Genomic DNA, 26,128 nt, shown 5'->3' with positions numbered 1-26,128 from the left:
ATCTTGAGACATAACAGGGTGGCCTGCTTGGAGCCATGGGAAGACTTGGGCCTGAGGTGTGGTGGTAATGGGGGTTTCAGTGGTAATGGGGTGTCAGTGGTGGTAACAGGGGTGTCAGTGGTGGTAATGGAGGGTGTCAGTGGTAATCGGGGTGTCAGTGGTGGTAATGGGGGTATCAGTGGTAATGGGGGTGTCAGTGGTAATGTGGGGTGTCGGTGGTAATGGGGGTGTCGGTGGTAATGGGGGTGTCAGTGGTGGTAATGGAGGGTGTCAGTGGTAATGGGGGTGTCAGTGGTAATGGGGGTGTCAGTGGTGGTAATGGGGGTGTCAGTAGTAATGGGAGTGTCAGTGGTAATGGGGGTGTCAGTGGTGATAATGGGGGGTGTCGGTGGTAATGGGAGTGTCTGGTAACGGGGGTGTCAGTGGTAATGGGGGTACCAGTGGTGGTAATGGGGGTGTCAGTGGTAATGGGGGTGTCAGTGGTGGTAATGGGGGTGTCAGTGGTAATGGGGGTGTCAGTGGTGGTAATGGAGGTGTCAGTGGTAATGGGAGTGTCAGTGGTAATGGGGGTGTCAGTGGTAATGGGGGTGTCAGTGGTGGTAATGGGAGTGTCTGGTAACGGGGGTGTCAGTGGTAATGGGGGTACCAGTGGTGGTAATGGGGGTGTCAGTGGTGGTAATGGGGGTGTCAGTGGTAATGGGGGTGTCAGTGGTGATAATGGGGGTGTCATTGGTGGTAATGGGGGTGTCACTGGTAATGGGGGTGTCAGTGATAATGTCAGTGGTAATGGGGATGTCAGTGGTGGTAATGGGGGTATGAGTGGTGGTAATGGCAGTGTCAGTGGTAATGGGGGTATCAGTGGTAATGGGGATGTCGGTGGTAATGGGGGTGTCAGTGGTAATAGGGGTGTCAGTGGTAATGGGGGTATCAGTGGTGGTAATGGGGGTGTCAGTGGTGGTAATGGGGGTGTCAGTGGTAATGGTAATGGAAGTGTCAGTGGTAATGAGGGTGTCGGTGGTAATGGGGGTGTCAGTGGTGGTAATGGGGGTGTCAGTGGTAATGGGGGTATCAGTGGTGGTAATGGGGGTGTCAGTGGTAATGGGGGTATCGGTGGTAATGGGGGTGTCGGTGGTAATGGTATCAGTGGTGATAATGGGGGTGTCAGTGGTAATGGTGTCAGTGGTGATAATGGGGGTGTCAGTGGTAATGGGGGTGTCAGTGGTGGTAATGGAGGGTGTCAGTGGTAATGGGGGTGTCCGTGGTGGTAATGGGGGTGTCAGTGGTAATGGGAGTGCCAGTGCTAATGAGGTCTGTCATTGGCAGAGTCCCCAGGCCCCGTTTGCCGAGCTGTCTGATGATGAGAAGATCTTTAATGGCAGTGACAATGTGTGGCAGGGCCAGGAGCAGGCGCTGCTCCCGGACATCACTGAGGAGGACCTGGAGGCCATCCGGCTGCGGGAGGAGGCCATCCTGCAGATGGAGGTGAGGCCGGCGCGCGCAAGCATGCTCGCTCTCCATGCTGCACCCGCGGAGGCTGGGGCCCTGCTGCACCATTGCTTGCCCTTGGTCTGGAGGGGCTGGAACCAGGCCCCCATGGCCTTGACCATGCTGACCACCTCTCTCTGGCCTTTGGGTCCAGTCAGGGAGAGATGGGAATCTGGGAGACCCATCCTCATGCCCTCCTTCCTGGGCTCCCCTTAATAGGGCATGACCCTCTGGCGACAGGCCGGGGCCTATGCTGGGGTGGCGTCTCGGTCACTGTGGCCATTTCCTTTGCTGCGTGGATAGACTTCCAGGAGGCTGTTTAGCTCCAGTGAAGATGATTTGGCTCTTAATGCAGTTCCCAGTAAATTTTTTCTGAAAGCTAGAATAAATTGCTCAGAGCTGAACCTGCAATTTGATGGTGCTAGCAGCAGGGGGTGGGGTGAGCCGTCGGGGTGCAACTGCAGAGTGTGGGCACTGGGTGCTGCTTATTCTTCGTTTCTTTAAAGTTTTCCTGTGTATGATACCGGCTGCCAAACGTGTCTCTAGACCAGGCATCCCAAACTACGGCCCGCGGGCCGCATGCGACTCCCTGAGGCCATTTATCCGGCCCCCCACCGCACTTCGGGAAGGGGCACCTCTTTCACTGGTGGTCAGTGAGAGGAGCACAGTATGTGGCGGCCCTCCAACAGACTGAGGGACAGTGAACTGGTCCCCTGTGTAAAAAGTTTGGGGACGCCTGCTCTAGACCATGGTTAATCTCCTTGAGACAGTTGCTGAAACAAAGTATCCCAAGAGGTACACGAGTCCAGGCAGGTGTGTGTGTGAGTCCATGTGTGTGTGCATGCATGTGTGTGTGCATATGTGAGTGCATGTGTGTGAATGCATGTGAGTGCATGTGTGTGCATCAGTGTGTGTGGGCATGTGTGAGTGCATGTGTGAGTACATGTGTGTGCATGAGTGTGTGGGCATGTGAGTACATGTGTGCATGTGTGTGAGCATGTATGTGCATGTGTGTGAGTGCATGTGTGCATGAGTGGGCATGTGTGTGCATGAGTGTGAGTGCATGTGAGTGAATGTGTTGGCCTATGTGAGTGCATGTGTTAGTGCATGTGTGAGTGCACGTGTGCATGTGTGAGTGCATGTGTGCATGAGTGTGTGGTATGTGTGAGTGCATGTGTGTTCATGAGTGCATGTGTGAGTGCATGTGTGCATGAGTGCATGTGGGCATGTGTGTGTGTGCACGAGTGCATGTGTGAGTACGTGTGTGCATGTGACTGCGTGCATGCATGTGTGAGTACATGGGTGAGTGCATGTTTGGGTATGTGTGAGTGCCTGTGTGTGCATGTGTGAGTGCATGTGAGTGTGTGTGTGCATGTGTGCACGCACGTGTGAGCGAGCTGCTTCTCCCTTGAGTACTGAGTGCACTTAGAACACAGGAGTCAGGCAGCGTGGTGGGGACACGCTCTGTTGGCAGTCGTACGTGAGCCTTTGTGTGTGACCCTCAACGTCCTTCCCTTCTTCTGGCCCCATCTGCAGAGGGTGCTAGGGCCTGCCCACTCTAAAGCTCCCAGGGGCTGGGTTTACAGAACAAATGTCTGCTAAGAGCCGATTCTTCTAGAAAAGCAGAGGCTTGCTAGAAAGTCAGCTAAGTGATTGGCTTAGGACCTGTGGCCGGCTCTGCTCTCCCAGGGAGCAGGCCTTGCACCCTTGAAGGAAGGGGATATGCACAGTGCTGGGGCCCAGCCCACTTCTCCCTTGCCCCTTCCTTCCCTGGCCGCCACCTCTGTGCCTCTGCTGTGGCACCCCTTACGTTGGCCTGGTGGAGGAGTGCCCATTTCTTGAGGCCTGCGTTCAGGGCCCTGCCACCTCTGTGAGGTGTCCTCCCCTTTGCCCTTTCTCGTCCTCGAGCTCCCCAGAGAGGAAGGCACCAGCTCTGGGCCTGTGGCTTCTGTCGGGCTGGATGAGCCCTTTGCTCTTGCTGAGATGCTCCAGAGAACCACCTGAAGCAGAGAAGGTTTCCATCCTCTCTGCTGACATGGTGAGGCTCACTGTTCCTAGAGAAGCAGAGAAACGGGAGCCCAGAAGCTCCTCCAGGAGTGCCAGCCTGAAGCCTTCATGTCCAGAGAGGCAGACGGACCTCCTTCCCCTTAGCGCCAGAACTGAGATCCCCCTGGGAAGGTCCCGTCACAGCCCAGTGGGCAGCCAGGCTCAGCCGTCCCGTGCGGGGCAGAGTGGCGTGCGGAGAGGGGAGGCTGCTTGTTGATTGAGTCCGAGGGGTGGAGGCTGCTCACAGAAGCTCCTCCTGCCAAAGGCCCCAAACCCCCCCGACATGGGGCTTTGGGCGTGAGGTGGTGGAAGAGGGTGGCACACAGGGGAGGCGGGGCTCCTGCGCAGCAGCAGAGCTGGCCCACCTCCAGCCTCCTGGCAGCTAACTCAGCAGCGTCCATGGAACGGGTCTTGGGATTCTGGTGTGGCGCCTTCACTTGAGGGCTGGTTTCTCCTTGTCCTGGCTGGGAGTCCTGTTCCCAGGGCCTGTGAGGGCTCGTGCTGGTGCAGCCACCCCGGAACAGGGTTCAGAGGAGTGGAGGCTTGGGCCGGCTGCCCCCCCCGCCACGGTCCTCTGTGTGAGGGCCTGGCCATCTGGCATCCTAGCCCCAGGTTTCCTCTGGCGCTCTGTGTGGCGAGTGTGGGCGAGTAGCGGCCTTTTCTGGGGCAAGGGCGCCCCACGTGGAAGCCACTGCAGTTGTCAGTGGAGAGATGGGGGGCCTGGGTCTGGGCAGGAGGGGGCCAGGGCTCTGAGCCGAGAGATGGAGGGGCCGGTTCAGGGCAGGAGAGGGGCCGGGGCTCTGGGCTGAACCGAATTCACTCAAGGGCCTGGGCCTGCGTCCAGACCAGAGGAACTGGGTGGGTTGGGCTTTGCCTGTGGCCCTTGGGATCCCTCACAGCTCAGCACTGTGCTGAAGACAGTAGCAGGGGGACTAGAAGGGGGACTGAATAGGCAGGCTTCACGGCCAGCCTGGCCCTCCCAGCCTCAGTTTCCTTGTCTGCAGCTGGGGGTGACTCAGAGGATGTGGAGCCTCGTGGCAGCAAACAGCAGGTCCGGGACGGAGGGTGGCGGGGTGGTTCTTGGAAGGCACCTGCACTGAGCGCGCCCCACACCGCAGCCCTCCCTCCCTTTGGACTCTGCAAATGGGAAAAACAAAACCCAAATTGTCATTAGCCTTCGGGAGGCCCTCCCCCGGGTCTGCAGTGGCTCTGTGACAGTGGCTCCCGTGTGACGGTTGAGAGGCTGAGACGAAGCGGAGGCCCCACGTCCCAGGCCCTGCCCGGTTGGCAGCTCTGGAGCCATCTTTGCAGCCCGAATAGGGCGGTGGGTGGGCAACGGGGTTTGTGGGACTGTATTACGCACCTCGGCTGGCTGCAGCCCGTTCCTCTGGAAGCCAGGACTTCCCCTCCCCTCATCTCCCCTCCCATAGTCCCTGGGGACTTTGGAATTTGCAAGATTGTATAGGTTTAGAAGTCTCCCAAGGAGATTTGAGGTCTGAGAGACCACCCTGCATGGCCAGCCCTCAAGGACTTCCTAGGTGGATAGTGGGGGTGTGAACATGCGGGGCACCTGAGGCCCGGGCGGGAACCAGTGTCAGCAGTGGGCCAGCGTCAGCCAGTTCCCAGGCACCGCCCTCCTTGTTCTGGGTTTCCTCAGCATCTGGGGCTGCTGTCGGGCAGGGTGTGGGTCGGGGCGGTGTTGGGGGCTCCTGTCCGCTGGGACTGTTGGCCCCGCCAGCCTCCCTTTCCTTTGTCCTCCTCCCCAGCATCGTCCTTGGGACAAAATACAGGCCCAACTGGGGACATGCTGTCCTGGCTTTGGGCCCATGCCCACTCACTGGCTGGGTGACCCTGAACCTTGATTGGTCTTGGTCGTTTCATCTGTGAAGTGGGCAGGTGAAGGGATGTCCTGTCCTCAGGGACTTGCCAGCTTGGAGAGCCCATATGGCCATAGGCAGAGTGTAGTGGGCCCTGTGGGAGGTGGTGGGCCCTCAGAGGACCCTCGGGGTGCCGTATGGCTGGCTCAGGAGGCTCGCGGGTGACTGGGCAGGAGACAGTGGAGACCGGACCGGCCTCAGGTCTGGGCAGTGACCTTGGCGCTGTGGCCCTCCCAGGCCTGGTGCAGTTGGATTCTGAGTGAGAGTGTCCTGCCCCTCCTGGAGAGGCTATTGGGGCCGCTGAGACCCACCCTGAGGACCCCTGCTGGCTTCCCTGTGCCCCTGAGCACCCCCCAATCTGAGCACTGAGACCCACCCTGAAGACCCCTGCTGGCTTCCCTGTGCCCCTGAGTACCCCCCCCCACCCCGATCTGAGCACCGAGACCCACCCTGAGGACCCCTGCTGGCTTCCCTGTGCCCCTGAGCACACCCCGATCTGAGCATTGCTGCTTCCATGGTGTTTGTTTCCATTGCTGCTTCCTCCCCACTCTCCTCAGGGAGACCCTCCCCACCGTGCCCAACTGCCCTGTTTCCCTGCCTACTGCTTCCCAAGGGGGCCTCTGGTAAGTCCCTGCCCCAACAGACGGTAAGCAGCCCTCACCTCCCATCCCCAGAGCCTGGAGTAGTGGGCTCCGCACAACTTGCTGGAACTTACAGAACAAGAATGTCAAACTGGCCAGTGCCCCCGGAGACAGTGACTGCCCTTCCCCCACTGTGGCCCCCCTCTCACCACAGTGACCACCACCTTCCCCCACAATGACCACCCTCCCTGACAATGACCACCCCTCCCCCATGAGTGACACCTCCCTCCCCCATGACAGTGACCTCCTCCCTCCTCCACAGTTACCACCGCCTTCCCCATGACAGTGGCTACCCTCCTCTCCCACAGCAACCATCCCCCTCTCCCATGAGTGACCACCTCCATTTCCCGTGACAGTGACTGTCCCCTCCCCCGTGAGTGACCTTCCCCTCCCATGACAGTGACCGCCCTCTCCCCCGTGAGTGACCTCCCCCTCCCATGGCACTGGGCACCCCCTCCCTGATGATAGCATGCCTTCCCCCAGTGCTAGGCCTGTGCTGAGCCCTCAGTGTCGGCCTCCAGGGTGGCCTCAGGTGCCACAGGTAGTGTCATTTACGTGCACAAGGCGTCCTGCAGAGCCACGCTGCAGGGCTGTGTGGGAGGTGCAGGGAGAGGCTGGGCCAGCCCCGGAACATTCCCAGCCCGAGTCTGGGCGATGGCCGGCCCCCAGGCCATGTTTCTCTTTACTAGTTTCTGCTGGGCGCCTTTCTTTTTCTGTCCGTGTGAGAACAGACTTGATAAATACGCTACCGTTTATCCCAGTGCAAGAGAGAAGCCACCCAGGCTCCGGTGGAGGGTGAGGGCTGCCGGCGAGGGAGAGCCTGCTCCCTGCGGGTTCCGTGGCTGCTCAGTCTGCAGTGCGGCCGTCCTTGGCCTGCGTGGGGCCCTGGCCCTCTCCATGGTGCCGGGAGTCTCCGCCAGACAGGCCCTGCTCCAGCTGCGTACACAGGGGTGTGAAGGGGCAGAGCGGCCACCCGAGAGTGAGCAGGGCCCGGGATGGCTCAGTGCACAAGCTCCCTCCAGGGAGGACGCCAGGCCCACTTCCCAGTGCGAGAGTCCTCGGGGCTGGAACCCAGGCAGTCTGACCCCAACCCGAGTGCCGTCTGTCTCTAGAGGGTGCGGGGCCTGCAGCCCTGGCATTTGCGCCTTTGGCCTGGGGCTGCCCGCCATCTCCCAAGTGAGGTTCGTCGTGGGAGAAGTAGCGCCTGTCACCTGTGGGAGCTGAGTCTGCATATGGGTTGCTCAGATGGGAGGCGGCTCGAGGGGTCCCGGAGCGTTGCCTGTCGCCCTCCTTGCCTGAGCTGAGGTCCCCTGTCTCTGGCCTTCCAGCCTTGGGTGTTCCCTGGTGCTGGTCCCGGGCTAGAGCTCCGGACTCCCAGGATTCCGGCTGTTGGGTATCCATGTGCTGAGGGGGCCGGCAGCCTCCTGGCCAGTGGCCCTGTCTGGGTGGAGGAGAAGATGGAGTGTGAGCTTTAATTGTGTTTGAGCAGCAGCACAAGCCCGGGCGTGGGCGTGGAGGCGCCCGGGCATCCAGTTAGGTCGCGCCCAGGCGCACCGCTCAACCCCGCAGTGGCAGCTCCCTGCAGGCTGCCCGCTGCCCTGGGCTGTCCGCCTGTCCAGCCAGGCCCTCCAAGCGCCCGCAGCTCTGCTGATCCGTGTGGACCCTGCTGACTGGCCCCACCTCCTCTTGGCCTTGGCCTGGAGAGAGCCGGCTTCCAGGACAGCTGCTTCTGTCCTCTGCACTGAGCCGTGGGACTCCCAGGGGAGGCAGGGTGCCCATGGCTGCACAGCAAGGCCTCCAGTTGCCGCCAGGAGCGCCAGCCAGAACCATGCCCGGAGTCCTGGCTGGCGCTGTCTTGCCGGTCCTCCCGGGTCGCTCTCTGAGCCCTGGTGTCCAGCCCCTGCCAGGTGGTTGGGAAGGGGAAGGCCCTTGAGGTAGTGTCTGCAAGGTGCTGTGCCAGCCAGGAGTCCCTGTGACCCTGTGGGTGAGGGCGTGAAGGGAGAGGGACAGCCCGCAGTTTGGTATTGGGGGCCCTTGCTGTTGCCCCGGGCGCGAGCGAGGTGGTCCCCGGGTGCCAGCAAGGTGGTCCCCGGGTGCCACCAAGGTGAGACCTGGCTCACCTCCGCAGGCCCAGCCCTCCAGTTCTGCCGGGGGCTCTCCACACCCTGTTGGCCTTCGCCGCTTCTCCCCTGCAGTGCCCTTCCGCACGCCTCCTTCTGCCTTCCCTCTGGGCACCCTGCGTCCTCTCAGGTCCCCAGGGGTTCCGGCCTGGCAGACCCTGGAGCAGTTCGCTCTTTCCTCCTGGCCTTGGACTCCCTTACTCCCGCTCTTTGTTTCCCCTGGGTGGGCCGCCCCGCCCCTGTCCCTGCACCCCCAGGTGGGGCCTAGGTCATCTTTTTTATTTGGCTAAGTTGGGGAATAGGGTGGCACTAAGGGGAAGCTTGCCCAGTGCCAAGGCTGGGCAAGTGCGGCCCTCCTTTCCTACCCCTACTGCAGTCCCCCTTCCTGCCTGCTGAGGCCCCCGTGGGGCTAAAATGCATCCCCCCTAGTGTGTGGGCAGATGTGCCAGGCCAGAGCCAACAGGTGGCATCTGGACGCCAATAGCATCCAGTTAGCAGGACATGATCCTCGATCCGAGGTGACCAGTGCTGTCCGGCTGCCAGGCTGGTGGGAGAGATGACAGCCAGGTCTCCGGGAGGCTTCCTTGTCCCCTGCGGAGGGGAGCTGGCAGGCTCAGGTGTCTTCTAGCCAGGGAGAAGTAGGAGCTGGTCCAGGATCCTGGGCCCAGCCACAGCTGCACTGCTGGGCCGTGTGACCCTGAGCAGGTCTCTCCTGGAGTCTCAGTTTACTTATCTGTAAAAAGGGCACAGTGACACCAGCCTTTGCTGGCCACAGGGTGAAAGTGCCACGGTGGAGTTTAACTGCGGCAAGAACTCAGGCCTGGGAAGAACCCGGGCTGGGAGGTGTGGCCGTCGCTGTCCACCTTCCCCACGGCCACCCTCCTGCCACGCTGGGGACCAACACCTGCCCCTCCCTCCTTCCAGCCTCCCGGCCCTCCCCCTTGGGAATGCGGCCAGGCTCCAGAGTGAGCAGGTGAACCCTGGGCTTTGATGTTGGCTCAGCAGCTCACTCCACTAAGGGGTTGGCCTCGAACTGCTGCCAGCCGGGGTGTCGTGCCCCTGAGCCCAAATGAGTACAGCTGTGGGTGCTGCCGATGGCCTGCGGCGTGGCTGCTCCAGGGAGGGACTTGCTGTGTCTTGCAGCCCCCTAAGGAAGGAGAGGACTCGAGCCTCGGAAGTGCCAGGCTCCTGGGCCTTCTTCACATGGGGTCCTGGGGCTTCCTGGGGCAGAAAAGGCGAGCAGTGTGCTGACACGTGGCCCCCCTCACGCTGTGTGCCGGGTGTGCGGGAGGCGGAGCCTTGCCGCCCGGTGAAGAGCCCCCGGCTGACGGGTGCGCTTCCGTGTTGTGTAGGGCTGTGGGTCTGTACTGGCGAGCAGCTGGTGAGGTGTGTTCTGCCTGCCTTGGTCTGGAATGGGGCTGGGAACTGGCTCTCCGGGCCTGTGAGGGGCCCTCGGCAGGTCCCGTGCAGCCAGGAGCCGGACTCCATGCTCAGGGTGCTCTGGGGCTTAGGGGGCGTCCTGAGGGCCCAGGACAGTCTTCCTGTGGTCTGTGTCATGTCGTTCTTTCTGTGTCCTCACTCCACTTATGATCTTGACCTTGACCTTGCTTCTCATTCCATGGAGAAACAGAGCTCTTAGAAGAGTGTGTCCGCAGCCTCTCGGGGCCCGGCCTGCCCCTCTCCAGGGGCACCGGTGGGCTGTTTGCACCACAGCTAGCCTGTGGCTCCTGTCCAGCCGCTCCCCCACCCCCACACGCCCGTGCGCTCTCACGTTCCCCTCTCCGATTCTGCCCATCACAGGCACATTGCAGTCATGCCCACCTTCCAAAGCTCCCATGAAAACAGGTGCTGCCCTGGCCACCCGTCACTGGCTCTGGTACTCCTGCACTCCTCCCTGGCCCTCGCCTTGCTTCCAGATGCTGGGGGCCAGAACGTCCCCCCCGCAAAGCTGAGACTGTCCCCCCTGCCCAGCAGCCTGGAGAGTGAGGGTGGAGTCTCTCGTGTGCCCACATCTCGTGTTGGCTGTTTGCCGGAATGTGGGCTGGGCTCTGGGCTGGAGCTCCACGCTTGGCCTCTCCTGTGGCCTGGCTTCTTCCCAGTGCAGGGGCTGGGCCCTGGAGGACGCTGCCCAGCCTCAGAAGCCCTACAGCATCCCTTCTCACACTCTGCTGGAAGAAGGTTGGGAGTGGGGGCGTGCATTGCTGTGACCCTCCATGGGAGAGGCAGCTGCCCTCACTCCCATTGGACTGCTCTCTCCCTCACTCCCCACCCAGACGCCTCACAGTTCCCTGGGTAGGCCTGGCCACCCCTGCTCCTGGTTCCTGTTGCCTGAGGCCCAGAGCACCCTCCTCCCAATGCCTGAGCCGCTGGCTCCCTTCCGTCTGCAGGCCCTGACTCCTGGGGTGCGCTCTCCCTGCAGCCGTCCCTGTGCTCGCCTCACACGCTGTTGGGTTCTCTTGTAAGGATTTCTCTCTTGCCACCGGAACGTAAGCCCCGTGGAGGCAGCGGCGTGGTCACGGCTGCGTTCGCAGCAGCTCACAGGCCTGACGCTGCCTGGCACCTGGCCGATTGCTGCATGGACAAATGGGGGGGTGTCGGTGCTAGGTGGGGTGGGTGCAGGAGGGCTGGGCCGGGGGCTGGCCGCTTCTATCCTGGGACCCCATGAAGGATGTGTGTTTAACGAAGGACTCTGATGCCATGATTTATGCGCATCTCAGCCCACACCAGGGCTCTGTGAGAGCTGCACTCCTACGTTCTGATGTCAGAGATGACGGTGGCTTGGAGCAGGCCCATCACTTGTCCAGGGTCACACAGCTCACCCGCCGCGGAGCTGGGATTTGAGCCCAGGTGCCCAACTCCAGCACGAGACTGTCCTCGCCGTGACCTCTGAGAGCCGACGCTCGCTTGGCCTTTCTGAGATGAGGGTGGTGGGATTCCTCTCCGACGTCACCCGCAGGTCCAGAGCCAGGCACAGAAAGAGCCAGAGCCCCAGGAACCAGTGACTTAACCCTCAACTGGACGCCTGTCCTGAGCAGTGGGCGGCGGGCAGCAATGGCCTCCCTGGGCTGGAGGGGTCGAAGGGAACAGGCCCGTGCCAGGCTCACCGGGGCACCGGTCCAGAGCTGACCACCTGCTTCCCACCGACTCTGCCCACCTGCCCCTCCGTGTCTGCTCTGCGCTCCCCTCTCCAAGGCCATGTCACCTGCTGGAGCTCCTGAGCAGGCGTCATCTGACCCAGGTACAGAGCTCGGAGCACGCCAGCTGCTCTGTTGCCATGGCTACCAGGCGGGCCTGGGAGGGTGGAGGATGGGACGTGGAGATGGCCCAGGCGGGGCCCCGAGGCCCCAGGTGGAGCCCAGCAGGCCTACCGTGTGGTCGGCACTGCACTGACCGGGCTGACCTCTGGCTGTAAGCGAGTGAGTGGATACACGCGTGCGGCGTGGTGACTGCATTAACTGGAATCGTCGTCTTTGAAGGTGGGTGGTTGCCAAGATCCTAATTATAAGAGATGGTGTGATAGAGAAACGCAGTGATGTTTCCTCATCATTCTGGAAGGGAACTCACGGGCACACACCCCGGTTTTATTATGTCGCGTGCAAGGTGCTCTTCCCGTGGCGCCAGTGAAAAAGAGAAAGAAAATTCCCTGAGAGCTTTTAATGAGTTCTGGTTTTAGAAGCAGTCTGAACAATAATTGCACGATTTAACCGTCTACTGAGGTGAGGTGTTCCTTGGTCTCTCCTCGCTCTCCTGCTGTCTGGCTGCCATGCCAGGGGATTGCCTGCCTGTCCCCTGAGAATAGCCCCTTGGGCAGGCCCCAGCTCCCTTATCCTGTCTTTGGCCTCTCTGTCGCCCTAGGACTGAGGACTGGACTTCTCTCTGGAACTTGGCTCCCACCTAGGCCCTGGGGGAGCCCAGGTCTCTGGCAAGTCCCGCAGATGTGCCTGGGAGTGGAGCTGCACCTGCCCTGGGCATCCCCTTCAGGAGCCAAGGCCTGCCCACAGGGCCTGGGGGGACCCACCCTGCCAGCTGCCTGCCCGACTGGCCCTCATCTGCCTCTGGGGGTGGAGGCCCTCTCTGGACCCATCCTTGGGATCCGCCCACACCGTCAGCGACAGGCTCAGCTGCAGGTCCCAGCCCTCTGCTCCCCTCCGGCTCTGATGCGGCCACAGGGCACACTCAGCCCTTTATTCATCCACTGGTTCTGAGACCAGCACTGGGCCAGGATGAAGGAGACGCTCCAGCAAGTCCCGGCCCCTCCGGTGATGTGTAAGGAAGAGGCACAAAGGCAGGCAGTGCCTCCGGCTCCCCTCCTGTCACCACGCTCCTACACAGAGGGCTGGGGACTGCCCAGTGGGAGGGGCCCATCCCTTAGCATCTGGCACCTCTAGGGTGGGCTTCAGGGCGCACCTGGCCCCATCCTTCCGGCGGGCCTGAGGTGGCATAGCGGTGTACATAGCCAGAGTGGCTGATGTGAGGATCTGGGTTTCTGGGGCTGCCTGTGCCCTGAGCAGCCTCTTGCTTGGTTCTGTGAGATCCTGGCACTGTCGACAGGAGAGGTAGTGGAGCCCCTGGCCTCCAGCGGTGGCGTCGGACTGGGGAGCAGGGAGGAGCCCCAGGGTCACCACCCAGGTTCATTGTCCTTTCCCTTCTGTACAGAGTGCTCCCCGAGGACCCGGGCCAGCGGGCCCTGCCCGGGGCCTGTGGGAAGTAGTTCTCTGTGCTGAGCCATTTTCCAGAAAACGAGGGTCAGGGGTTTCTTACCTATGGCTGCTGGCCTGGAACCGGAGACTCAGATCCCGGGGCTCGAGCTTCTGTTCAAGCTTTGCTTCCTGCTTAGTTCGAGGTGAAGTGTTAACTCATCAGTGGTGCCTTGGCCGGGGGTGGGGGTGCCTCTGAGTGCGCCTGGCCGGCGGGCAGCTGACCCCTCTGCTGGGAGGTGGGACCAGCTGGTGTTTGAGTGCCAGGCATCTTAAAGAGAGGGGCGCCTAAAATGAGGACGTGCAGGCTTCGCACCAACGTTGGCTTCTAAGAGGTGGAGTGGGAGGCTCTCTGCATGTGGCCCTGTGGCGCTGGCAGCCCTGCCAGCCCAGCCTTTGGAATTTGGGGTGCCTGAGCCCATGGTGCTTGGGGCCGTGGTCCCCTCTTACAGGAGGCACAGCCCAGTGCCTTCTTGCAGAAAGCCGTGGAGTCTCTGTGTGTCCCCTGCCCTGGCTGTGATGCAAGTTAGCATTCTGTTAAGCTCACCCCAGCGGACAGTCACCACTGTTCCCTGCTGCTTGTCTCTGCTGAGTCCAGCAAGGAGTGGCCGAGAGCGTCTGCGGCAGCCCCAGGCAGCGAGCGCGCTCCGCACTCCCTCCTCTGTCTGCGGCCCTGACATGTTGCAGGGGAGGTTGGTGGGGATCGCAGGTGGCCCCACCATTACTGGCTCCTGGCAGCCCCAGCACTGACTAACTACAAAACCCTTCCGCCCAGGACGACCCGGGGCCCTGGAGCAGCGAGCCCTCTGTGAAGCTGGGCAGCAGCACAGTGAGTGTCGGCGTGTCATGGAAAATCACTTCGGCCATTGTGTCTCTGGGGGGCTGCCCCCAAAGCCCGCAACGCAGGCCATCTGTGCCCTGTGGGCACCACAGGGACTTTGCCTGACTTGGGAACACCATGTCCCAGCTCGCGCTTTTGGGGTTATAGAAGTTGACTCCGGTGTCAGCGGGGAATACCCAGTGCAGGGGCCATGTGTGCTCGGAGGTGTGCCTGGAACACTGAGGCTGAGCCTCGGGGACTCACAGCTGCCCCTCTTTCACCCTGCCCCAGCAGCTGTCACAGGTCCCTGAAAGGCACTGGACTCTGGGCCTTGCTCAGCCACAGCCCTCCCTGGCATCTCACCAAAGCCGCATCCCCACAGGCTGGGCACGGGCTCAGAGCCATGCTTCCGCTCAGGGGCACAGCAGCACCATGCCAGTGCAGCCCCTCTCTTCTGCTCATGCGAAGCAGATTGACTGGTGCACACACGGGGCCCATCCCATGCCAGTGGTTGCAGCACAGGATGTCCTCAAGGGCGGCCCCTACTCCCTGTACTGTCCCTGAGGTCTGGCGGGGGTCCTGGGTTCCACGTCCTGGAGGGAGGCCCTGGGTGCCGCCCCACACTGGTGGTGGTAGTGACCTGGGTTGGAGTCTGCCTAAATGTGGGTTGGATGCAGATTCCAGCATTTTCCAGCTGTGTGTCCTTGGACACACTAACCCTCTCAGTAACTCAGTTTCTGTCTTTCCTGTCAAATGGGGCAGTAACAGGTGAGTCACAGGCTGCATGGGGAGATGCGTTCTGCCTGTGAAGCCCTTAAGGGCCCCTGCAAGTCCCTGAGGCCATGAGCCACCAAGACCAGGCCCAGGTGCACCAGGCCTGGGTGTGCTCCGTGGCCAGGGTCGAAGTTGTGGTGGTGTGGTCATGCCTGGCTTTTGACAGCGTCAGGTCTGTAACTGGGGAGCCTGTGGAGGAGGTGACCCGCCTGGCTGAGCCATGCCTCACAACCTTGCTGTCTGTCTTGGTCTCTTGAGACCGTGACCTCCCTCCCACAGAAGGTGGTGGTGACCAGGAGACCAGGACCTGATCTGGGCCGACCCGCACCCATCCTTTCATTTGCTGCTGCCCCCGTTGCCATGCCGCAGATGCACACCTAACTGTGACCTCGGTCCCACCCTCTCACTACCTTCCCAGCCACGGTCCGGTTCCCACAGTCGCCGCCCCTGTATCACAGTTAAGCCCGGTAATTGAATTGCAGTTGATGGTACATGTCAGTTTAAGATCGTGCTAAGTGCTTCATTTCCCAGAACAGTCTGAAACAGAAGATGAATTCTCTTGCAACATTTTGCAGTGGGGTGAAATGACCCTCATGGAAATCAGTCCCAGCTCTGGAATGAGCTGCTGACTGGACGGGCGTGCCAGGGCAGGGGTCACAGCAGGCCTGAAGGAGCTTCCCCTGGACTGGGCTGGAACCCAGCCATGTGCCAGGCGCTCTGTGAGAAGGGTTGGTTTTGTTTGGGTGATGAGTGAGCAAACCTGGCTTGAGGTGACCGGGCTTGCCCAGGCCCATGCAGCTGGCCAGTGGAGGAGCCATCCCGGGTGCAGCGTGGCAGTCAGGGAAGGAGCGGGCATCTGGCCCTGGGCAGGCGCCTGAGTTCAACTCTTCCCCTTTCTGAGAGGCCCTGGAGGTCACGGGATTGCTTGAGCCCCCGCTCCCTGCTCTGTCAGATGGGTGCTAGGATGCCCCTGGGTGGGTGCAGGTGTGACGGGTACGGTATGTGCCCTGCCTTAGGCATGGCACAGGTGTGTGCTCTGAGCACGCTGTGGCCACATCCCTGAGGATCATCAGGGCCACTGGATGGCAAAAGGAGTTAGGGTAAAGATAGACAGCACGGAAGACGCAAGAGGCCAGCACAATATGCCAGGTCCTCCTGGGCCGCGTTTCTGTTCCTTTCCCTGTTTTCTGGCTTCATAGCCACTCAGTCCTTAGATAGCAGTGGAGCCACCATCCACGTAGCCACTCATTGACCCACCCACCCCCCTGTCCATCATCCGTCCACATGTTGTTCATTCACTCTTTCATCCTTTCACCCGCCCACCTATCCATCCATCCATCCATCCATCCATCCACCCATCCACCCACCTACCCACTCACCCACCCATCTGCCCAACTACTCACCCACCTATCCATCCATCATCCACCCACCCATCTTTCCAACTACCCACCCACCTATCCATCCATCATCCATCCACTCACTCACCCACCCACCTTTCCACCCATCCACCCATTCATCCATCCATCTTTCCAACTACCCACCCATCCATCCACCCACCCACCCATCTGTCCAACTACCCATCCATCCATCCATCCATCCACCCACCTATCCATCCACCCACCCACTCACCCATCTGTCCAACTACCCATCCATCCATCCACCCAGCCACCCATCTACCCACCCATCTCTCCCAACTACCCGTCTGTCTATCCATCCGTCCATCCACCCTCCTACCCACCCACCCATTTATCTACCAACCCATCTGTCCATCCAACTACGCATCCATCCATCTATTCATCCATCTACCTGCCCACCCATCCACCCATTCATTCATTAACCCACCCACCCATCTGTCCAGATATCCACCCATCCATCTATCCACTCATCTGTCCAACTACCTATCCATCTACCCACATCCATCTACCTATCCACCCACTCATCCATCTACATAGCCCTCTGTCCAACCACCTGTCTGTCTACCCATCCACCCAACCACCCATCCATCTACCCACCTATTCATTCATTTATCTATCCATCCACCCACCCACCCATTTATCCATCTACCCACCAATCCATCACCCACCCATCTATCAATACACCCATCCATCCATCTAGCCATCTATCCATTTACCCACCCCCCATGTATCCATCCACCCCCACACGTATTCACCCACCCCCCCATCCACCCATTCACAATTCCATTTGTCAACCCACCTATCTACCCATCTATCAGTCATCCTCCCATCTACCCATCCACCCTTTTGTCCACTCCACTGAACCTGTTTCTCCCTCTATTCTTTAGGGTTTGCTGGGCAGTGCTGCTGCACAGAGAGGGGAAGGTAGACCCTTCTGTCCGGGAGTCCCCAGGCAAGTGGGATGGGGTATCTGCCTTCGACATTCGCTGCTCTCCTGCAGTCAGGCCTTTACAGTGCTGAGGGTGCTGTCCTACACTAGACTACAAATCCTAGGGGAAGGCTCCGGGGCCTCTGTACCCAAGGAAGCAGCTCTCAGCCCCTGGGACACCTGGGGAGCTTGGGGCTTGGCCTGAGAGTCAGGAGACGGAGAACTCAGATCCCTGCTCTGTCTCTGACTTTTGGGGTGACCCCAGGCTTGCCCCGGGCCCTTTCTGGGCCCAGCCATACCTCTGTCACAGGAAGTGGCCAGACCAGCTGGTTCCTGATTCTGCAGGTGCTTCCTGGGCCTGCCCCAGCCTCGATGGGCACTCTCAGGTGCCCTGGGCATCTGCCCCACAGCCCTGCTCCTGACGTGGCTCTGTCTTGTTTCCACAGAGCAACTTGCTGGATGTGAATCAGATCATCAAGGACTTGGCCTCCATGGTGTCGGAGCAAGGAGAAGCTGTTGGTGGGTACCCTCCCCAGCCTCAGGCCACCTGCTGCCCTGAGGGCCTGTCCGCCAGCCCCTGGCCCTCACCCCTTCCCCTAAGTGTGCCTGCTACTGCCAGGAGCCCTGGCTCTCAAGCCAGGGGGGGGCAGGGGCTCCCAACTCTGGCTGGGTGTCTCTTTTCCTCAGTTGAGGAAGAGCCAGTCTGCCCCTGGTGCCCACAGGCCTTTGGTTAAAGCACTCAGCTGCCCACCAGGACCCTCAGGCCCTGCCCCACCCACCCACTCTCCCTCCATGCCATGGGCAAGCTGTGGCCTCACCTTGGACCTGTGCTGAGAACAGCCTCCCGGGCCCTCCTGCTCTGACGACTGGCAGTAGGTCCAGAGACCCTCAGGCAGCTGGCTGGGTGAGACCCTCGAGCACCTCCTGGGTGCTTGCCTCTCAGTCCCCTGGGAGCCTGGGCTTCCAGCTTCTCTGTGGCTGCAGACAGTGCTCCCTCACCGCCTCCTGTCCCCAGGACCCCTCCTGTCTCCTCGTCCTCCCTCATTCTCCCCACTGGCAGCTTCCAGCGGTGGCTGAAGCTGTTTCTGCCCCTGGCCAGCTGTCTCGGGCTGGGATGTGCTGACTGTGTGGAGGGGTTCGTCCTCTGTAGGTACCTACCAGTCCTGGTGACGGATGGACCGGGAGGGGCACTCCTGCCAGCAGTTCAGGGAAGGGAGCAGTCGTGGGGAGGGGACAAACCAGGGCTGACCCGCCACATGTGATCAGGGCTCCAGGGAGGGCAGAGGGCACCTGCCAGGTGGACAGGCGGGAGGCCCAGAGAGTAGCTGAGACACAGGGGCCTTGCTATCGGGGATGCCGGCTGCCTGTGTGGGGCGCCGACGCGAGGCCTGGCCGCTGTGCTCGGACACGGGGCTGCGATGACCAGGACCCCAAGCCTGGCGGTGCTGCTCTCCCCGAGATCTCTGCCCCCGCTCAGCCTCTGGTGTCTTTCCAGGGTCCAGCGGCAGCACCGCTACGTGCCGGCAGAGCTGCAGCCCCGAGCCAGCCGTGGCCCTGCGGTCGGGTGCTGGGATGGGCCCCACGCCCCCACGGCCGGGCCCCCACTCCCGGACCAAGACGCGCAAGCCCAACTTCAGCCCACAGGAGACGGAGGTGCTGGTGCAGAGGGTGAGGCGCCACTACCCGCTGCTGTTCGGGACCCTGAGGGGCACGCCCACCCGGAAGCACCGCGTGTGGAACCGCATCTTGCAGGCGGTGAATGCGCTGGGCTACTGTCGCCGAGACCTGGGCGACCTCAAGCACAAGTGGCGGGACCTGCGGGGCGCTGTGCGCAAGAAGCTGGCGGAGGGCGCTGTGCCCGGCCTCATCCTCACGCCTGTGGAGCGCGTAGTGGCAGAGACCTTTTCCACCCACGGTCCCCAAGGCCAGGGCCAGGCCACAGAGCCCCTGCCAAGTAAGTGGGCCCTCCCCACAGCCCGCCCCAGGACCACCCTGCCACAGGGTGAGCAGGGCTGGCGAGGGGGCTGCGAGCCTCCTGCACCAGCTCCCGAGAGGGACATCCTCCCAGGGGGACCCAGAAGCCTGTGGAGATGGCCTGCCATCCTCCTGCCCCTCTCGTCTTTTAGGGCCAGGGACGGGTCTGCCTGCCTGGGGAGTGCAGGGGCTGCGGCTCCCGCCTGGATCCTAGCTCTGGGTCTGCCCAGCATTGCCAGGCATTGTGGCACCAAGGGGCTCGACTGTAGACGCCACCTTAAGCCGTGCCCACCAGGTGTCCAGATGGGACGCCGGGGCCCAGTTCCATGTCACTGTAGCAAGTGAGCGCCACGATGGGGAGGGAGTCACAGGTGGTCGCTGGGACCAGTGCCTAGTGAGGAGAAGAGGGCAGAGCTCCCCAGTGCGCAGCAGCAGCAGCAGCGGGTGCCACCCAGGGTGCCCTGGTGCCCTTCAAGCCCCCACCTCAGCCTCTGGTGTTCCCACCTGTTGTCATGTGGCCTGACCTTTCTATCCACACACGGCCCTCCTCTCCCGAGTGCAGTCAAGAGGTGGACACAGCTGTCCTTAGGCAGCCAGGTCTTCTATACCAGCGGGTCCCCCACAGGGAGAACACCCCATTTTCCTGTGCAGGGCCGCAGGGTCCAGCTGGCCACAGGGTCTGAAGACAGGCTTTTTGGGAGGAAGGAGGGCTTCCCTCTGCTCTCCCCCAGCCCCAGAGCCCCAGGCGGAGGGGGGGGTGCTGCCAGGAGAAAGCAAGGCCAGCCCGCAGGTGGGAAGCGCCTCAGCCCGGATGCGCCTCCAGCCGGCTGACCCTTGCCGTGGCCCCCAGGGAGCAGGAGGTGACTTGCCCTGTTCCTTGGTCACTATTGAGCAGCTTTGGCAGAGCCAGGGAGGAGCCTGGGCCCCAGCTGGGCTCCTTCCCCCACTAATGCTGTGCCTCGCTCTGGCGTGCGGCGGCTTCCCCCTCCTTCTGCTGGCTCGTCCCTCTGGGCACGCAGCCCCCCGGGACACACTGTGCCCCACTCCGAGCCCACGGGCCCACTCCAGGGACCACTGACACTAGGTGTTTCTCTGCTCGGCTGGGCCTCGTCTGTGCTCGCAGCTGCCCCTGGCTCCGAGGGCGACGCTGGCTCCGCCCCTCCTCCCCGCCGCCCCCGCCCCTCCTCCCGCTGCCTCTGCCCCTCCTCCCTCTGCGTCTCCCGTCCTCCTCAAGACACCGCTCCAGGAGCTCCTTCGCCATCCTCCACACGTGGTGGCCCACGCTTCAAAGCACAGCGCTGCTGGACTCTCGCCTTCCTAGGAGCTGCTGGAAGGGCTTTGGGGGCGAAGCCCCAGAAGCAGGACCAGCTTCGTCTTGAGGGCCGCAGAGTGGGCAGAAGGACTCAGCCTCATGGGACAGGCAGGGGCTGGCCTCAAACGCCCCTTCTGGTGGCCATGGCAGAATTGGAGCCTGGGCCAGCCTCAGCTGCTCCTGCTCATGGCAGTGCACAAGGCTGGGACCCATGGGGAGAGTGAGCTGGGCTGGCTGAGAGGTGCCACCAAGCCTGTGGCTGGCCTTGGACAAGGGACCTGGCTGTGGGTCTTGGGCGATGGGCCTCGGCACTTGGCCTCTTGATGGGCCTTAGGGATGAGCCTGGTGGGTGGGCCGCTTCATGGGGTGGGGCTGGAGGAGGACCCGTGCAGGCCAGGAGTGACTGTATCCACCTCCAGGGAGGCCACACACTCCTGCAGGGCAGGGCCTTGCAGCTCAGGGTTCTACGGGCAGAGGCAGGCCTGGTTTGGGGGGTGCTTCAGGGCAAGGGTGGACCTGCGGTGAGGGGCTGAGAGAGAGGGGTCCAGCACGGGTGGAACTGGTGTGGCCTGGGCATTCAGCCCTTTTCCGCAAGTCCCCGCTCTGGAAGCTGCGAGAACTCAGGTTTGCCCACCTTGCGGTTCCCTGCCCTAGACTGAGACCCAACCTCGACTTCTGAGCCCTGATGGAGCAGCCCCACCAGGGTCTGGCGCAGTCGGGGAGAGGGTCCTTGCGGCCTTCCTGCTCCACCTCCCGTGCCGGCTGCTGGCATACGGCGTGGTGTCCATCCTAGGTCTGGGGACTGTGGAGGGCACTTTGTGGTTGGGGCAAGTGGGCGGCTCAGAGGGAGCAAGAAGAAAGCTCGGGCCTTTGTTTTCTTGAAATGAGACTTGGAGCCGCCTTGAGGACCAGCCACTCACTGGGCCTTGTTGCTGACTTGCAGTCACCCCAGGAGGACCTGACAGGTCAGGCTGGCTGGGGGCCACGGCCCAGCTGGGATGGAGGCCCGGCCACCATCCTCCCGTCACCGTCTCTTCCCACTATGGCCGGGTGCTCCTAGCTAGCCCTGACGGGCAGAGATGACCATGCAGAGCCTGTTACTCAAGGAGTAACCAGGGGCCAGGCAGGCTGGACGTTCAGTCCCGCAAGGTGAGGGTGGCATGGGCCACCGTGGGAGCGCAGAAGACGCCCTGGGCCATCAGGGGCTGGGACAGAGGAGCGGGGGCAGTGCTGGCAGATGGGACAGTACGATAAGTGTGAGGCTGGCAGATGGGACAGTACGATAAGTGTGAGGTCGGCTGCGGGAGCAGCCAGGTGAGCAGGCGCGATGAAGGGGAGCCGCGTCCTGGGAAATCATGGCTGTGGCTGCAGAGCGTCCTCACTGCTTCACGGGTGTGAGAGGAAGAGGGGGGCCGCAGCCAGAGCCATGCAGGGACTCCAGTGGGTGGAGACGGAGGGGAAAGGCCAGGGCCGCCTTGGGCCTCCACTGGAGGCCCGGTGCAGGCACCCCTGCGGGGGGAGTGTGTGGTAATGGGGAGGCTGGGCCCCTCCCCCTCTCTCTGTCAGGGGCCATTAGACTCAGAAGGTCGGGGTCACCAAGGGTCCGCCCCTGTTGACAGCTGGTGAAAGCCAGGCTGGGAGACTTGGCAGAGGCTGTGCCAAGGTCATCGCAGGATCAGGGCAGAGGCAGGGCTGGGGCTGGGTCTCCTGGCACCAGCTCCAGGCTCTTCGGCCTCAGCCCCCCGGCCACCATCTCCTAGCCACTGAGCGCAGCTAGGCCCAGGGGCCTCCAGGAAGCGGAAGGTGGAGGCTCTGGTGGCGGGCAGCAGACTCGCCAGAAACTCAGGGCCACAGCACGCAGAGGACCTCATCCCAAGAGGAAAGCCACCAGCTGGCAAGATGACCCCTCCCAAGCACCCGGGGACCACCTGGTCAGAAGCAGCACCCATGCCTGGGGCGGCAGGAGGATGATGGGACAGTGAGGAAGAGGAGGAGGAGGAAGAGGAAGAGGAGGAGGAAGAAAAAGGAGGAGGAGGAAGATGAGAAAGAGGAGGAGGAAGAGCAGGAAGAAGAGGAAGAGGAGAACGAGGAAGAGGAGGAGGAACGAGGAAGAGGAGGAGGAAGAGCAGGAGGAGGAGGAGGAAAGGAAGGTGGTGGCAGCTGGGCCAACCACCTGTGCAGTGGATACCCTGCCACGTTCCCAGTGAGCCTGTGGCCTCAGTCCCCGCAGAACAGGCACCGCCTACACTGCAGAGGAGGTGGGCAGGGCTTAGTCACCTCTGTATAGACCGTCCTGCTCCTGCCGGCGAGGGGGCCCCCCCACGGAGTGTCAGGGAGGGACATGCGTTGCCCATCCTCCATGCCCAGGGAACTGGAAGGGTCAGAGATCCCACACTTAGAGACTCTGAAGCCTTGCCTTTCATACGCAGCCTGGGAATCGGAGGCCTGCCGAAGAGGTGTTTTCCAGGGTCACACAGCTGTTGAGACCAAGCAGAGCTGGCCTCGGAGCCCACGTCTGCCGAGTCTCGGGTTCAGCTCTCCCTGTTGCCCTAGGGGAGCTTAATCCTCTCATCTTCCCAGGGACATCACTTGGGTGGATGGGTGCCTGCTGGACAAAGGGATGGCCAGATGGATGATTGGAAGGATGGATGCACGTGTGAGCGGATGGAAGGATGAGGTGTAGACGGGCGGGTGGCTGGGTGGATGGGAGGATGAGGTGTAGACGGGCGGGTGGCTGGGTGGATGGGAGGATGAGGTGTAGACGGGCGGGTGGCTGGGTGGATGGGAGGATGAGGTGTAGATGGGCGGGTGGCTGGGTGGATGGGAGGATGAGGTGTAGACGGGCGGGTGGCTGGGTGGATGGGAGGATGAGGTGTAGACGGGCGGGTGGCTGGGTGGATGGAAGGATGAGGTGTAGACGGGCGGGTACACAGAGACTGCATGGATAAGTGGGGGAGTAGTCTGATGGATGGATGAACAGAAGGAAGAAGAGGATGGAAGGGGGATGGCTGGCCAGGGGCGAACACAGCGGCGGACAGGTAGGTGAGTGGCTGAAGCGGCATGTGTGTGTGGAGGAATAAACACAGGGGTGGCAGATGGCAGTTAGAGCTGTGGGCAGCGGGCTGACCACAGGGCAGTCGGTGGAGGATGAACACAGGGAATGCTGTGTTGGCTGGGTGTGCGGGCCACTTGGACAGGCCGTGACTTCAGTCCCAGCCCTACTAGAGGAAATGTGCCCATCTCTGGGTCTTTTTCCTCATCTCTCAAATGGGCACAGCTCCCACTGCAGAGGGGCGTCATGAGACCCAAACAACTCCAGGTTCAGAGGCCTCCCATGGGCACGCTCCCTGCGCCTCCCTCACGTCCTGGATCACTGGGTCTTAGACGTGCCGCTGACCTTTCCCTCTTTCTCTCTGTTAGCCGACGAGGACGAGGCCCCCAGCTGCTTGTGGCTGCCCCTGGGGAGCCTGGAAGGGCCCAGCCCGCCTGAACCTGACCCCCTGGACTCACGAGGCGTCTTCCACGCACCCACCTCTTCACCCTCCCCACCCGCTTCCCCAGCCTCCACCCCAGGAGCAGCCACACTCACAGGGTCCTTCCAGCCCCCCCCACCCTCCTCAGAGCCAGCACCGCCCTTGCCCTCCGGGAGGACCCCAGGGGCAGCACCTGAACCTTCGGTGTTTGAGCAGCGGCTGCTGGACTCGCAGCGGCGGCAGGGTGCCCTGCTCTCCTCCTGGGCCCAGCAGCAGAGCGCACTCATGGCCCAGCAGAGCCTGCTGCTGCAGCAGCTGGCCGAGCAGAGCCAGCGTCTGGCCGATGGTGTCGAGGCCCTCCACCGGACCCTCGAGAGGCTGGTGGGAGCGCATCCCACCGGGGAAGCCTCACCCTCACTCCGGGACGGTGGCCCTGCTGGTGGAGTGGCCCAGGGGCCTGCCAGAGACTCCCAGGACAGCCCCCAGGGTGCCCACGTGGGGCTCGAGGTCTTCTCAGGGATGATCCTGAAGGTAGAGGAGGAAGTATAGGGCTGGTCAGGGGTGCCGGCAGAGCCAGAGGGTGGGGGCAGGGTCTCCAGTCTTACCCCTGCTGAGGCCAGGCAGGGGAGAGATGGCAGTGACTGGGTCTCCAGGGCACTGGGACGGCTTGAGTCCAGGAGATGGGAAGGACGAGAGGACATGGCTGTGTACCTGTGGTGCCACACCCTTGGCGTTGCCTGTGGAGCGTGGTGACCTGCGGGGAAGGGCTGCGGAGAGCCGACCTGTGGGGCCCAGCAGGCCAGGTCTACTCAGGGACTGTGCTTTGGAGGCTCCACCCCGTGTGGCCGTGGCTGTGAACTCTGCAGCCCAGCGCCCCTGCCAGCAGCCGGTGGCAGAGCCTGGGAAGATGTACTCGGGGGCCCCTGGGCACCGGAGCTCTGGAAAGGGGGCTTGGCCAGGCCCTAAGGTCCCGATTGTGACCTGGCTTGACTCCCGAAGGTCCCTGTCCCCTTTATGGGCGTTTACACTTGGAGGGCCAGGCTCCTACGCCCTACCTGCTTCTGGCCCAGGGGAACCACAGCTCGTGAGCTTGGAATAATTTCTCTCCAATTTTCTCTCTCTGTATATATATGCCATATATTATTTGGTGCTGTATGGGGCTGGGATGACGTTTTGTACCTGCAGACTTTTCTTGCAAAAAGTATTTTTTTACATAAGCATAAAATAACAAAGCAGGTGGCTGTGCAGCTGCTGGCAAGCACGGGAGCTGGAGCCTGCTCCTCGGGCCTGGGGCGCCGCTGCTTTCAGCCGCCCTGCAGGGGCCCCAGCACTTCCTGCGTCTTCAGACCCTTCTTCCTCTGTAACCTCCTCTGACTCCTGGGAGATCCCTCGGCGGGGCTGCCCTGTCTCCGGTCCCTGCACAGCAGGGCACAGTCTGCAGTCCCCCAGCCTGGGCAGCTGTTGGGGGCAGCAGGAGCGGGAGGTGGGGCCCGCCCGGGCCTTGACTGGTCTGGGACCTCCAGCGTCTTCCTCTGCCGGCCTCTGCCTGGCTCCCGTGGCCCAAAGCCTGTCCCAGGAGCGAGATGCTGACAGGCTGTCCTGAGCAGGAGGCATGCTGATCCGGGGAAGCTCCAGCACAGCCCAGAGTCAAGACTGCAGCATCCCTGAGAGCAGGAAGAGGGGCCTCTTCCTCGTTTGGTGTTTTCCTCTGGGGCCAGCATCGTGCCAGTAACTTTCGTCTGTGGAAGAACCCAAGGCATAGCCACACGTGCAGCCGGTCTCCCTCCAGGCTCCTGACTCTGAGTGCACAGCTGCCGCTGCTGGTTCTGGGTGGGGCCTCCACTCTGATGCTTCCACCTCGGAAAAGCCGGCCTTCCATCCTGCAAAACCAGGTGACCTTAGTGCCACCACCTCCAAGAAGCCTCTTTAGATCTTCATTCTGGGTTCTTGTCCACTGAAAATACCCACCATAGGCCAGGCACACTGGCTCATGTCTGTGATCACAGCACTTTGAGAGGTTGAGGCAGGAAGGCGGCTTGAGGCCAGGAGTTTAGACCAGCCTGGGCAACACAGCAAAACCTCACCTCTACAAAAATAAAGCTCAATAAATAAAGGTGCCCTGCACGGCTAACAGTGGCCCTGTACGGCGTGTGTGTTTTCTGTCGTGTGTTACAGTCTACTCTGGTTTTGGCTGAGCCCTGGTCCTGGTCACATACTGTTGGAAACCGATGCTCCATGCCACAAAGAAAAATCAGCACTGAGACAAAGGATGCCTTAGCAGGCAATTTTTGCTTCCTGGACCGCAGGAAGGCTGCCCTCATTGGCCATCTTAGCACGAGAATACAACAAACAAAGGAAAACAGACACAGTTATTCCTTATGCATTGGGGTCCTCACTGCTGTGTCTGATCTCCACTGGCTGGAGCCAGACCTCACCATCTAAATTAAAACCCGATTGGCTAACAACTTGAAACTTTTCTAAACAGGTAAAAGCAGTGGAGAGCTGGGACATGCCTGTGAGCACGTCCAGCACCGATATCCTGGTTAAAGTACAAGGACGTAGAATG

General features: G+C 61.7%; 1 protein-coding gene across 7 annotated transcripts in view; it reads left to right on the top strand.

Annotated features, from left to right (window-relative positions):
* The window catches only part of TSNARE1 (t-SNARE domain containing 1), a 124,087-nt gene extending 98,387 nt beyond the window's left edge, over positions 1–25,700 (top strand). For 4 of the 7 annotated variants that reach the window (XM_039464660.2, XM_074387226.1, XM_074387225.1 and 1 more), the window contains 4 exons: positions 1,324–1,482; positions 17,250–17,322; positions 18,299–18,757; positions 23,510–25,700. In XM_039464660.2, the coding sequence (XP_039320594.2) occupies positions 1,324–1,482; positions 17,250–17,322; positions 18,299–18,757; positions 23,510–24,111 (1,293 nt within the window). In that variant the 3' untranslated portion in view covers positions 24,112–25,700. Of the gene's footprint in view, positions 1–1,323; positions 1,483–17,249; positions 17,323–18,298; positions 22,348–23,509 lie in introns of all 7 variants that reach the window. The other 3 variants (XM_074387227.1, XR_012514195.1, XM_074387228.1) reach the window with 3 other exon arrangements.
* The last annotated feature ends 428 nt before the right edge of the window (positions 25,701–26,128 follow it).

This window comes from Saimiri boliviensis, chromosome 15 (assembly GCF_048565385.1).
Source record: "Saimiri boliviensis isolate mSaiBol1 chromosome 15, mSaiBol1.pri, whole genome shotgun sequence".
Lineage (NCBI taxonomy): Eukaryota > Metazoa > Chordata > Mammalia > Primates > Cebidae > Saimiri > Saimiri boliviensis.
The sequence above is the reverse complement of the archived record's forward strand: the minus strand, read 5'-3'. Positions and strand labels throughout refer to the sequence as shown.